This window comes from Schistocerca serialis, chromosome 2 (assembly GCF_023864345.2).
Source record: "Schistocerca serialis cubense isolate TAMUIC-IGC-003099 chromosome 2, iqSchSeri2.2, whole genome shotgun sequence".
NCBI lineage: Eukaryota > Metazoa > Arthropoda > Insecta > Orthoptera > Acrididae > Schistocerca > Schistocerca serialis.
In genome coordinates, this window is record NC_064639.1 from 1,043,308,978 (window position 1) to 1,043,323,258 (window position 14,281).

Here is a 14,281-nt window from a genome sequence, read left to right on the forward strand (position 1 = left end):
CAGAGAGATTAGAGCCCACACAGAGGCATACCAACAATCTTTCTTCCACGAACAAGACGAGACTGGAATAGAAGGGAGAACCGATAAAGGTACTCAGGGTACCCTCCGCCACACACCATCAGGTGGCTTGCAGAGTATGGATGTAGATGAAGATCATCAAAGATGATGAAACATGGGTTCTTAACATCAAATCAGAAACAAAAGGGCAACTGATGAAGTTGCACCACACCACCTCTACTCTGAAGAAGATGCACAAAGCTGCATCCTCACCTGATAAAATCATGGGAAGTCTACTGGGAATCTGGAGGGGTTTTTCTGTTTGATGAGCTCCCTCATTGTGCGACAATCAACTCTAAAGGGTATTGTGCCACCCTCTGGAAACTGAAGAAATGCCTCCAATGTGTTCTGTTGCCACACAAATGCAAATGAACTTCTCCTCCTCCATGACTACCCAAGGCCTCACATAAGCCTACGCAACTGAGAGGAGCTCACAAAATTTCAATGGACTCTTCTTGCTCATCCACCCTACAGCCTGGATCTCCCTCCTACTGAGTTCCGTCTGTTTAGACCAATGAATGATGCACTCTGTAGGATGAAGTATGTAGGTGATGGGAAGGTTATTGATGCAACGAGATGTGGGCTCAAACATCGACCAGCAGAGTAATGCCATGCAGGCATACAAGCACTCCCATTAAGGTGGCATAAGGCCATTACATTGAATGGAGGTTATGTTGAAAAATAGAGTTTTGTAGCCAAAAGAGTGGAGAATAATATGATGTGTTGGAATCCTGAATAAAACTAACCTACGTTCAGAAAAAAAAAATTATTGCATTAATTACTGAATGTCCCTCATACATTATTCCAAATGCCCTTTACTGTTATGATTACTATTATTTTTATTGCCTTTATCTCAACGTTGATATTCATTGTTTTGGCATGTACATTTACTTCTACATACATTCTCCACAAATAGTGCAGGGTGGAGGGAAAAAATAACTGTCTATATGCCTTCGTACAAGCCCTGATCTCTCTAATCTTACCTTCATGGCCTTACGCAGAATGTATGTTGGCAGCAGTAGAATCATTCTGCAGTCAGCCTCAAAGGCCAGTTCTCTAAATTTTCTCAATAGTGTTCCTTGAAAAAACATCACCTTCACTCCAATGATTCCCATTTAAGCTTCTGAAGCATTTCGACAATACTAGCTTGTTACTTGACACTATTGGTAACACATCTAGCAGCCTGCCTCCAAACTGCTTCACCATATTCCTTTAATCTGATCTGGTGTGGATCCCAAATACTTGAACAGTAGTAACAATGGGTCACACTAGTGTACTATATGCACTCTCCTTTACAGGTGAGCCACGCTTTCCTAAAATTCTCCCAACATATCGAAATCAACCATTTGCCTTCCCTACTACAGTCCTTATATGCTCATTCCATTTCATATTGCTTTGCAGGATTATGCCCAGATATTTAATCGACATGACCAAGTCAAGCAGCACACGACTAACACTATATTCTAACATTATGGTTCTGTTTATCTTACTCATCTGCATTAATGTACATTTTTCTACATTTAGAGCCCATTACCATCCATCACACCAACTAGAAATTTTGTCCAAGTCATCTTGTACCCACCTATAGTCACTTACAGATGACATCTTCCCGTACACCACAGTATCATCAGCAAACAGCCAAGGACTACTACTTATCCAATCTGCCAAATCATTTACATATATACAAAATAACAAGTCCTATCACAATTTCCTGAGGCATTCCTGATGATACCCTTGTCTTTGACGAATATTCCTCATCGAGGACAATATACTGGTTGTGTCACTTGAAAAGTCTTCGATCCACTCACATGCCTAGGAACCTATTCTGTATGCCTGTACCTTCGTTAACTCTCAAAAGTGTGGCACTGTGTCAAATGCTTTCCGGAAATCTAGGTATATAAAATCTGCCTGTTGCCCTTCATCCATGGTTTGCAGGATCTCAACTGAGAAAAGGGCAAGGTGGGTTTTGCACAAGAGATGCTTTCTAAAATTGTGCTGATTTGTGGACTCAAGCTTTTCTGGCTGTAGAAAATTTACAGTATTGTATTAGAAATGAGAATATGTTCAAGGATTCTGCAACAAAGTGATATTAAAGATATTGGTCTGCAATTTTGTGAGTCAATTCTTTTACCCTTCTTCTACACCGGAGTCACTTGTACTTTTTCCAGTCACTTGGGATTTTGCACTAGGAGAGATGCGATAAATATTAGCTAAGTAAGGGGCCAATGCTGTAGAGTACTCTTAGTAAAACTGAACCAGGATTCCATCCAGACCTTGTGACTTATTTGTTTTCAATTCTTTCAGTTGTTTCTCTACATCAGTGATGCTTATTTCTATGTCCTCATAACAGGAGACTGTGCAATGGTCAAACAATGGTGTGAGTGATTTCTTAAGCGTGAAATTCAAAATGTTGGCTTTACTTCTGCTACATTCCACTGCCACACCAGACAGATCAATGAATGACTGGATACAAGATATAGACCCTCTTAGTGATTTTACATAGGACCAGAATTTCCTTGGGGTCTCAGCAAGATCTTTGGCTAAGATATGATGGTGGTAGTTGTTGTAAGCTTTGTGCATCGTTCTCTTTACAGATGCACACATTTCTATTAACTTTTTCCTGTTGTTATTTGCATGTTCTCTTTTGAACCAAGACTGACACAGCTTTGGCTTCCTCAGCATTTTTCGAATTTTGTTGTTAACCCACAGTGGGACTTTTCCATCCTTAATAAACTCTCTTGGTACGTACTTCTCCAGATTATGATTTACAATCTGTTTAAACTTTGCCCATAATTCCTCTGTGACCATTGTGCTGGAACTAAATGATGTCAATTCAGCGTCCAAGTGGGATTCTAGCAACTGTCTATCGGCTCTTTCTAGCAGAAAGACCCCCCTCGCCTTCCTGATTAATTTATTAACTTTAGTAATCAAAGTTGCTTTGATGACATCATCTTCATTAATCCCTGTCTCTATACTGTGTCTGTCATTCAGACCAGGTCTGTTTGTAGCTACAAAGTCTAAAATACTTCTATTCAATGTTGGATGTTGAAATTCAAATTACCTGACTGTGGCACTGCTAGTGGCGTAAATCTACACAAGTAAAACAAGAAAACAAAAACTAACCCTTCTGTCTTTTAGAAGCTGAAGGCAATACTAATAATCAATGCCACAATATGAAGAGCACTACTATTTCAAAACTAGTTCACTGAACTCTACCACAACAGCACACAAAATGAGATATAATGAAAAATTGTAAATAACTTTATTTCAAATGTGTCCCTCAGCACTGACATAAAAAAAAAAGAAGACCTTCTTAGAGCTCAGCATAAAATTATGGCTGCCACTTGACAAAAACTGAGAAAATAATTATATTACAGCAAAGTTCTCTTTGCAGGACTCAAGTTGTGCATCATTTGAAAACAAATGTCCTGAGGAGATGAAACACTTAGAGAAGCAAAAAGCTTTAGGAAACATGAAGTAGAAAGTATTGAGAAACAATGTGGTGAAGCACACCATAAAAATGCTGTGATAAAAGTATAATCCAGTACAGTGATGTTTTCAAGGAGTTCATAGAAATTTATTCAAGAAATAACATATTGCAGACATCAGTGCATAAACATTCTTACATTATGTACATCACAAACAGTTCAAAAAGTGATGCCAAGTAACAAGTTCCTTTGGTTCTGCTGCTGAAAAGTATTTAGTCTACTGCCAAAATGTGCTGGAGCATACAGGCAAATATTTGTACTTTCTTGGAAGTATACCTGTACATAAAATAAATATAATAGAGGGAAACATTCCACGTGGGAAAAATATATATATATTTTTTAGATATATTTTTCCCATGTGGAATGTTTCCCTCTATTATATTCATATCATTAATTTGAACCCAACAATTACGTTTGTTATTGTCACTGTTGAACTTTGTTTTTAGATGTACATAAAATAAGAAAGACAATGAGTCACCTAAAGCGGATTGATGTGTGACACACAGAAACATGTCACAGAAAACTTTTTTCTGTTATGTGTTTCAGTGCTCTGTCCATTGGTCTGCTATAGGTAAGTGATTGCCTCTCCCTTATTTTATGTATTTTTACATCACAAATTTCCATTATGTTTTGCTGGAAGTACCCTACACAGACACAGGATTAAATATGTTCAGTCATAGTTTAGGCTAATGCATATAAACAGGACCAAACATATGCAAAGAGGTCTCAAATAATTGGAACAATAATTCTGAAAGAAACAAAGTATGACCATATAACTGACACTATGACAGGACCATGTGGAAAAGCATATGTGACTAGTATCATCTTGACTAAGCCATAATTGACTCCGTTAAAAACTTGTCCTGGCAGCTTTAAAGGCCCTAACAATAAAATAATAGTAGGAAGGGGAGGATGACTGACCATGCAAGCAGCAACTAGAAGAACTATGGATTACATTACCATAGAAAAGGCAAAACATCTTTCAAAATAATGCTGAATGCTTCCTGTGACATCTGTCTTCAACAACTTATATGTTAACAGACAACACACAATGCAGACTTTATCAATAAAAAAACAAAAACAGGAATCAATGACCATTTTCATAATACTCCCAACAAAAAAGGACGAACGGGAGTTATATGTACAGCACAATGGATAAAATGTTCCTCCTAACCCATCTGTAAGATAAAACAAGAGCATGAAGATCAAATTTGAAACGAATGGACACAGTTTAAATGTATGATCTACACACTGTAGTGCTTCGAGAATTTCGGGGTAAATTCTAGAACCACTCGGCTTTCCGCCATTTTGAACACCCGATATTTTAGAGGTGAGTGGGAGAAATGAATACACCCTACTATGCATCACCTATTTGTATGTGCAGGTTAAAAACAAAAACAGTTACCAGAAAAAGATGGACCCGGCAGCCGAACAGCAGCAGACAAGTACCTGCTGTACGGTCCACAGAGTCTCCGTGTAAAGGTCGAGAATAACAAGGAAACTTATGTAGTATTCTGTGCTCTTTAGTGTCTCTGTTGATTGTAAAAAGACTAATGAACAATTGAATATAGATTTCTATGTTCATTCAGGTATTGGACTCATTTGAGACTAGAGAGTTTTGAATTGCTATGAATGAAGCAAGACACATGTATGCTATTTGAATATGTGTAAATGAGTCTAATGTTAAAGGAATAAGTTAGCTTGCAGAAGTAATTGTCTGAAAGTCGAAAAGATATAGTGATTGAACTGAAAAGTATTTTATGAGTACCAAAATTATTTCAAGATAGAGAAGTATTTTAATAAATTCCTTTAACCAGCTATAGTCTTCAGAGAAGAAGCTTTTGGGAAAATCGACATAGCTGATTACACAGAGAAGAGGATCGGCTACAAACAACGTGCAAATTAACTGAATTGAGAGGCGTGTGCCTTGCAACCCAATAACACAATGTCTCTTGTCGTCCGAAAACAGAACACCTGTTAACTGTGCATACTAGAAGATGATAAAAGGTTTCATAATTATGGCTGAAAATACTCAGAAAACAGAAATCATAACAATCTTTATTCAATACTTGAAGCAAATGAACTGACAACAAAAATTAATGTGTCTTCTGTCTCTGCAAGAAGAGTAGAATGTAAAACATTTTGTGAATTTTTACAATCACAAGCTATGAAAATAACTTTAATTTAATTATAGAAAATTCTGGTCTCTGTGCAATTACTTTTCAAGTCAAAAATTTCCATCTGGCCATTATATCAGCCTGGTTCCAAAACAGAGGACTATGAAAGATAACAAAGTCTTAAACTTTTAAAAATTCCTTCAAACAGGAAAATCATCCTATCCTAACACTGTTGCACAAATTCACAAGTGAGTTACACTGAAAACAAGAAGACCTCTGATTTTGGAATGGAATTGAAACAAGTGAAAACGAACAAAACATCAGACAGTGATAGTATTTATTAAGTTTTACAGTAAGTATACTGTGGTAGCAGACTCTTTCCTACATTTACTGAGAACCTCTCTTGCAATCCAAAGAGGCATAAAAGGGCTACTAATGTTCTTCAAATTTTACACACATCATACAGAGCAAGCAGAACACACACTGATTATTGGTTGATAACACCGTTGTCTATTGGTAACAGTGCAGCAACCTCAAAGAAATAAGGAAAAACTTCCAATTTGTGTAGTGAATGGCAACTAATGTTAAATGCAGAAATATGTCAGAGATTGTGCATGAACACATGGAAAAGCTTTTAGTATTCAGTCAAAATTAATTTGCAATATCACTTCAGTATCACAAAACTAAATCAAGATTTTTTCTCTCGTAACAATACTAATACATTATTCAATGAGCAATGAAGGTCAACCTTAGCAGAAAGTGACCTCAAGTTTGCAATTATCCTCTGAAATAAGATATCCAAATTTAATTTGCAAACACAGAAAAAAATGTCAACAGGAACTCCCAACCCCTGGTGGATGATTAAGTTGCATCATCTAAATACAGTACAATAAAGTAATGTGGGCTCCTGAAAAAATTACCTCAAAACAATTATTCACTGTCTGGTGTGCATGAAAGAAAGGTATCACAAAACTGGTCAGTACCATTATTTATCCCACTGAAACATCTCTTGTTAAAATTATTACAACTGATGGTTACATTACTGGTATGGTAGTTCACAAATGCACTGAAGCATGTTGTGACTTGTCCACCTACAGCTTCATTTCGTATAACTTTCATGGTAATCTCTTTAAGTATACAATACCAGCAATTAAAAGTTTTTCTTCTACAATTAAAAAGCCCCTTTATGTTAAAAGCAAAGAAGTACACTTTCTGGATTTTTTTTTTTTGTATATTTTAGATTAAAAATTTTGTTTAACTTTTAGAGAGTGAGACTTTTATTTGGAGTCAGATATTTTCAAAACCAGCACACAAAATACAAAAAGTGTAAGTTAAATTGCTTCATAATATTGTTATCCATCAAAAGATATGCACAACTCAATGTTTTAGCATATTTTTCAGCTCCATGTCACACAAATTGTGTGACAACTGTTTTTGACTTCGCAGCAACCCATCATCCAACTAGAGGCTGAATAATATAATATTTTGATAATTTTATGAAAAGGATATATTGTTCTCACCACATAGTGGAGATGTTGAATCACAGACAGGCACATAAAAAAATATTACTAAACATGTACACTTTCGACCAGAAGGCCTTCTCCTGAAATAGCACACGCGCGCGCGCGCCCACACACACACACACACACACACACACACACACACACACACACACAGAGAGAGAGAGAGAGAGAGAGAGAGAGAGAGAGAGAGAGAGAGAGAAGACCACTGTATCTAGCTGCTGGGGCCAGATAAGATTATCACTGTTTCTCCCTAAAACAGTATGCTTAGTCCGTGTTACATGCAATTGTTAAGGTCCACTATTTGTGGAGGCCTTGGTTAACAAATACCTTATAAATGACAGCTAACACTTACACCATGTGTTACCACATTTGCAATGTGCTCTATGGGTGCTGGCCTGTATGGTTTATGGCGGGTAGGCTTCTCATTCATCCAGTGTACACTGCAACAATTGAATAAAGAATACTTTAAGAAATGTAGCAGTGAACTTAATTTTGCATTGAACATAATTTTGGCAACATTAAATTGTTCCAGTTGGTGTCATATATTTTTACCTTGCAGAGACCAAAGTAAATTTCAGAAAAAAAGTGGTTTAATGGATTAATGAGAGATGATTTGTAAAACATCAAGAATAACTTGGAACAAACTGACATAAGGAAAGGAAAAGACGTAGATGAAAGAACCACATATTGATATACTATTTTAGAGATTCCAAGAACCAGAAAAAGTGACCAAGGAGAAGCAATATTAGAAGGATTAAACGAAAGGCATAGGCAATAAAATTAATGAAAAAGGAGGAAGTCAACTGAGTTAATGAGTATATAGATATACTGTATTTAAATTGGTTCAATGATTAAGCCATTAACTTTACACATAAACTTAAATAACATCTGGTTGACAATTTCTTCTACATCACAAGACAATTTCAGAATGTTTAACAACATGTGTGTGTGTGGGGGGGGGGGGGGGGGGGAGGGCTGTGTCAAGTGAGGAGGGCGAGAGACTGAATGTGGTTAGCTTGTCCATCAAGTTTTGAAATGTCTGGAACTTCCAAACTCGTCACAGAATGGGTACTGTATGGCAGCTTTGGTCTCATTAAATGCACACACCCTGTAGTTCTTATTGAAAGTGTCAATGTAAGATAGGTCTTCAGCATTCAGTTCAAAATCAAAAACATTGAAGTTCTCCTTAATTCTTTCCTTGTGAACAGATTTTGGTATTGGAACTGTGCCAATTTGAATCAAGTATCTCAAAAGGACTTGAGCAATTGACTTCCCATATTTGTCATCAAGCTCCTTGATCTTTGGCTTCTGAACAAGTCACACCCCACCCTCTGCCATTTTCATGGAGGGGTTTGCAAGTGGACTATATGCTGTAATAACAATGTCTCTTTCCTTGCAAAACTGAATTAATTTCTTCTGGTTTAGGTAAGCATGCCATTCAATGTGATTGGTGACTGGCTTGATCTTTGAAACTTCTAGTAATCTAGTTAGCTGTTTGCTGCTGAAATTGGATACACAAATACTCTTCATAAGACCAAGGTGAACACATTCCTCCATTTGTTTCCAAGTATCCAGATAGTCAACATCTGTTGTAATAACTGAACTGTCTTCTACTTTGAGAAAGAAGTCATCTCCCTCCTTGAAAGTGAAAGGGCAGTGCACATGATACAGATCAAGATAATCCAGTTTAAGATCCACAAGAGTCTTTTTAAAAGCTGACACCACCAACGCTGACCGATGTTTTGTGTTCAACAGCTTGCTGTGCCATCATCCAACTTTGCTTTCAAGGCAGCACCAACTTCTGGTTCGTTTTGATACACAGCAGCCCCGCCAGTGTGCCTGGTTCACAGATTAAACAGTTTAATTTAATCAATAAAACATTTTATAATTATATGTAATAGATGCATGATATTGGTTTGTTTCCACTGTTGTTGTAATACAACGTTCCATGTGTTAAATTTACAATCAAATATTATTTTGAAATAATGTTGCGCTTTTCTTTTTCTTTTTTAACCACGTGCGTGGCGGAGGGTATGATAACTGGTGGTAATTGGAAATGTTGTAAATATAGGTTGATTATTGTTCGCTGTCTTTTACGAGAGCCTGGCAATTATTTTTGTGGTCAGCCAGAAAGTGATGGAAAACATAATGACCATAGTTCCCAGTCTGCAAGTCCACATTCTTGTCCAGCTCACTGAAAGAAATGTTTTTATTCTCTGTTTGTTCAGTGGGATCAGGACTATGATTTAAATGAAGATTTTGAGTTCTAATTGATACATATATTTAGTAAAGTTTCACATGCACAACACGAAATATTCATTATGTTCATACTGACAGTAAATCTCTCTATCCCAAACAGCACAATAAGCAGTTCAGAGGCGACCTCTACGGTAAGTTCCTACCAAATTGTCTTTTGCCCTGACTACAGATAATGAAAATAAATGCTCGCCACAAAAGTGGGAAATAATAGTCACCACTTGCCACACGGATCTGTAAATATCATGGACAGCACACCAATAGTTACTTTAGTGAAAATCTAAGCGATCCTGTATGGTGTACAGTCCTCGTGAGTTCACTATCTATTATTATGGAAAATAACCGTTTTGTCACAGCCTGTCTCTGACATCATCCAAGGCAGCGCGCACTTTGGCGATGCAGATCTTACAGTGTCTGGGTGCAAAGTGAAGCCTCGTCTTGGCTCTCTCTCTGCATATTTAATTTCTCACCCAGGGGAGAATGTCTGTTGTGAAGGTTGTTGTCTTCAGACATTTCCTTCTAACTGATGGGAATAAAGATTAGCAAGTTGGGCATGTTACTAGCTTTTTGTTATTGTTCTAACTGTGTATGCATGTGTTGTATAACGTAATTTGTGTTTATTTCAGGAGTGATTTGGGCCTCTTGAATTTGTTTGGTAGATTGGGGTAGTTCCCTAGGTTTTTTATGAGGGGGTTTTCCGATTTGTTTGCGATTTGATACAAAGCGGTCGCGAGTTCTTGAAACCTTTGTATTAGTGTCTTCATTCCGGCGGCTTCCTGGGTGTCGGCCATCGAAAATCTAGAGGAGACGTGTAGTGCCTGTCGCAGTGCCCTGTTTTCTTTTCTTTGCATCCGTGCGATATGTGTTTTGGCTGCATATCCCCACACAGGACAGGCATACTCAAAAACTGATCTGACTAAACTGCAGCAGAGACTCACTCCTATGGTTGCTGCGAGGCTGCTGCTGCTGCTATTTAACAGCAGGTACAACTCATTCATCGTAGCACTCCCTTTTCTTCTGAGTTCATTTCTGTGTGTTCTCCACGTCAGGAGTTGGTCTAATGTGACTCCCAGGTATATAGCTGTTGCTCTCCATGGTATTTCTTGCCTGTGAAGACTAAGTGGCATGTTTTCTCAGTGATGAAGTGCAGGGGACTGTTTGCCTTTTCTCTGTGTGATCGTTAATGCTGGTAATTCTCCATTTACTGGCCCAAGTCTCTGTTTTGCAGAGGAGGTTTTGCAGTCTGTGTGTGACTAGTTTTCTGTTTGTGGTGGGGGCAAAAAGGCCATGTCATCAGCATACTGAGCTGTATGGGTCTGCGGGGCAATCGGTGTGTCGGCTGTGTACAAGTTGTACAATACATAGCCTAGCACTGATCCCTGTGGGACTCCAGCTCGTATGCCTCATGTGGTGGACTTTGCAGTGTCTACTTTGACACAGAAGGTGCTACTGGCTAGGTAACTGCGCATAACTTAACAACTTGGCCAGGGAACCCTAAAGAGTATAATTTGTACAATAGTCTAGTGTGCCACACACTGTCAAAGGCCTTGGCTACATCAAGTAGCACTAGGCCACAATATCCTTTCCGGTTTAAGGCTTCTGTGGTGGCCTCAATCACTCTCGTGAGTTGTTGTGGTGCCGAGTGTTTGTTGCAAAATCTGAATTGAAACAGGGAGCATTTCTTCGCTGCATATGTAGTGTTCAATATGAACTAGCAGGAGGTACTCATAAAGTTTACTGAGTGTGGGAAGCAAACTTATGGGGCAGTGGTGCTGGGGAAAGAGGAGATCTCTCCCAGGTTTAGCAATCGTGACCACTTATGCACGTTTCCACTGATTAGGGAATTTTTGTGTTCGTGTGATCTCGAATACTTCCGTCAGTTTTTTTATAACTATCTGGGGCAGGTGCTTTAGCAGTTCATTTGTGAGGAGGTCGTGACCTGGGGCTTTCCTAGTGGGCAGCGTTTTGATGGCTTTGACAACTTCCTCGGTTGAGAAGGCAGGTATGTCATCATAGACGTCATCTTCTGCTGCAAGAAATGCAGCTAGCTGTTCACAGACTGTTCTCTTGTGTTCTTGGTCCTGTACCTCTGCTGGGGTGAACTGTTTCTTGGAAACATCGGCAAGTGCGTTGGCTATATATTGGGCATTGAACACTAGTCCTCTCTCACCATGCAGAGGCGGCATCCTTGCGCGTCTTTTGTTAACTGCTTGGAGGTGCTCAGTGAGCGACACCTTAAGCTCTCTTCGAAGACCATTGAGCAGCCTCCTGGTTACCGGATTTTGTGTTATTTTCCATTCCTTCACAGTCCTGTTTTTGTGCCCAATCTGGGCAAGCAGCTAGGGTGGCAGTCGCTGGGTGGGAGGTGGCGCAGGAGTGGGGTCGAACGTTGGGCCCTTTGGTGCTTGCAGGATCACATCGGTGAAACTTCTCAGCATTTGTTCAATGTCATCTAAAGGGAGTGTGGTGTTTGTGAAGTTCGCTGTTGCACTTTCTTTGAATTGTTCCCAAATGGTACGTTTGTGTGTGACTAATTGCTGAGTGGGCGGTAGCCTCCTGCCCACATCGATTTCAAAGATTACAGGATTGTGATCGGATGTGTTCGGTGAACTCGCAGCCACAAAACCTGCAGACCTTTTGTAACAGCTATATCAAGGACGTCTGCCTGTTGCCGTTCGGTGTGGGCTCCTCTGGGCCCCACACATGTAGTTGGTGGTTGCGTGCGATGCTTTTCAGTTGGCGACCTGCTCTGTTTGCACACCTGGAAAGACAATCTGTGTGTTTTGCATTGCATCTCCACTATGAGCCTAAGGCGTCGGTGATATCCAGGACCTCAGGGGATGCCAGAATCTCCACCTCGTCCTTGGATGCGAAACTGTTAGGGAGTGGTGGTCCAGGGGCCACTGGAGTCTTCTGTTTTCTAACAGACTACTTCTTTATCTGTTTGCCCTCTCGCTGCTCTTTAGGAGCTTACTGGGAGGGCTTCTCTGAAGTAGCTTCCGGGACAAACGAAGACCGTGAAGCTCTTTGACCAGCCGCTAGTGGCTCCTTCAGCCACTGGCTGGTGTCCACTTTACCGGGGATAAAGCCATGGAAGCTAGATTCCCAGGGGACCCCATCCATGCAAGAGGAGCAAGAGGGGGCTGTTGTTTCTCCAGCTGGGCAGAGGGAACCAATGCCTCCGGTATTTGGGGGGACGGTACTCCCAAAGTAGAAGTTTCGGGAGCTGCAGAATAAGATAGGCCCCCAGCCACCAGGAGGAGAGATGAAGATGGGTGGCCCTAAGGGCCCACTGAAGAAAGCTTAGATGAGGAGCATAATGGAGTCAATGAGGGCGACATAGTCATAGCTGCAGCATAAGATAATAGCATTTGAACAGGGTTCAATCTTTCGTATTTCAGTTTAGCCTTGTGGTAGGACAGCCTGTCTGTGGTCTTGTACTCCATAATTTTCCACTCCTTTTGGAGTACTGTGCAGTCCAGCAAGCAGGGGCGGTGGTGCACTCCACAGTTGACACTGGTGGGAGGAGGGGCATACGGAGTATTCAGATGCAGTGGACGCCCGCAATCTCGGTATGTGGGAATGGCACCAGGAGGACATGTGCCCAATTTTCCAGCACTTAAAGCACTTCATAGGGGGAGGGATGTATGGTTTGAAATCACATTGGTATACCATCACTTTGGCCTTTTCGGGTAATGAATCATCCTCAAAGCCCACCATGAAGGCACCTACGGCAACCCTATTATCTTTAGGCCCCCTATAGATGTGCTGGATGAAGTGAAAACATATTTTTAAATTGGTGTGTAGCTTATAGTCAGATTGCAACAGGAAGTCGCGATGAAAAATAATCCCCTGGACCGTGCTGAGGCTTTTATGGGAATTGATCAAGCTGGTCGCAGGCGAGTAACACCTGGGACTGGACTTGGGATGCCATCTGAATCAGGACTGAGCCACTGCGCATTTTTGACAGCGCTGTCAATTCCCTGAACTTATCCTCCAGGTGCTCAACAAAAAAATAGAGGCTTTGTATCCAGAAAGGATTTCCCATCAGTTCTGCTGCACACTAAGTAATGAAGCAAATTTGGCATTCTTCTTTCCATAGCCCTATGTTCCTCCCATGTTGTAGCTAGGGAAGGAAACAGTTTAGGTTCATACTCAGGAGCACTGAATTCAACCTTCCCTTTTTTAGAGACTCCTGAGGCCATTTGGTCCCCAGCAAAGGGTGACTTGGTCAGCTTCATTGCAGGTCATCCTTCCTCCTGATGCCAACCACTCCGATCAGGGGCTCTCCACACGGGTGCCACCCAGCCACAGCAAAGGCCACTTGATGTTGCAGCTCAGGCATCAGTAGTGTGATCCCTGTGTAGTAAGGGGGCTGCAACCGAGAGGGTACATGACAACCCCTCCATGACAAACTGGCTACAGTGCTGGATATTGGGTGTGTAGAAATCCAGTATTGTCATGCGGCAGAAGAGGACAGCAGATAATGGATGGGAGATTATGTACCACATAAGGTGTCCTCACCCAAACAGCTGGAACATTGGTGGACAGTGCCATGACAATAATGGGTGCAGAAGATCTTAATGCGCGAGTGATATAAAACGCACCACGTAAGGCCCCCATACTTCACAAAATTTGGACTGTGTAGAGGTCAAACTCTAAAAGGGAACCATAACGAATAAGGCTGAAAAGTAGGAGACTCCTTTTAGGTCACCTCTTCTGACGGGCAGGAATACCTTGGGCCTATGATCTGTGTATTTCTGTACTACTGACTGTAGCCTTTCTTTGAATGACTCTAGAACTGTCACAGGCAAATCTGGTGGCTAGTAAAAACATGCAA

General features: G+C 40.4%; 1 protein-coding gene across 3 annotated transcripts in view; it reads right to left on the reverse strand.

Annotated features, from left to right (window-relative positions):
• The window catches only part of LOC126458469 (monocyte to macrophage differentiation factor 2), a 149,047-nt gene that overhangs the window by 74,089 nt on the left and 60,677 nt on the right, over positions 1 to 14,281 (reverse strand). For all 3 annotated transcript variants that reach the window (XM_050095545.1, XM_050095544.1, XM_050095543.1), the window contains exon 3: positions 7,538 to 7,625. In XM_050095545.1, coding sequence (XP_049951502.1) covers positions 7,538 to 7,625 — 88 coding nt within the window. The remainder of the gene's footprint in view (positions 1 to 7,537; positions 7,626 to 14,281) is intronic.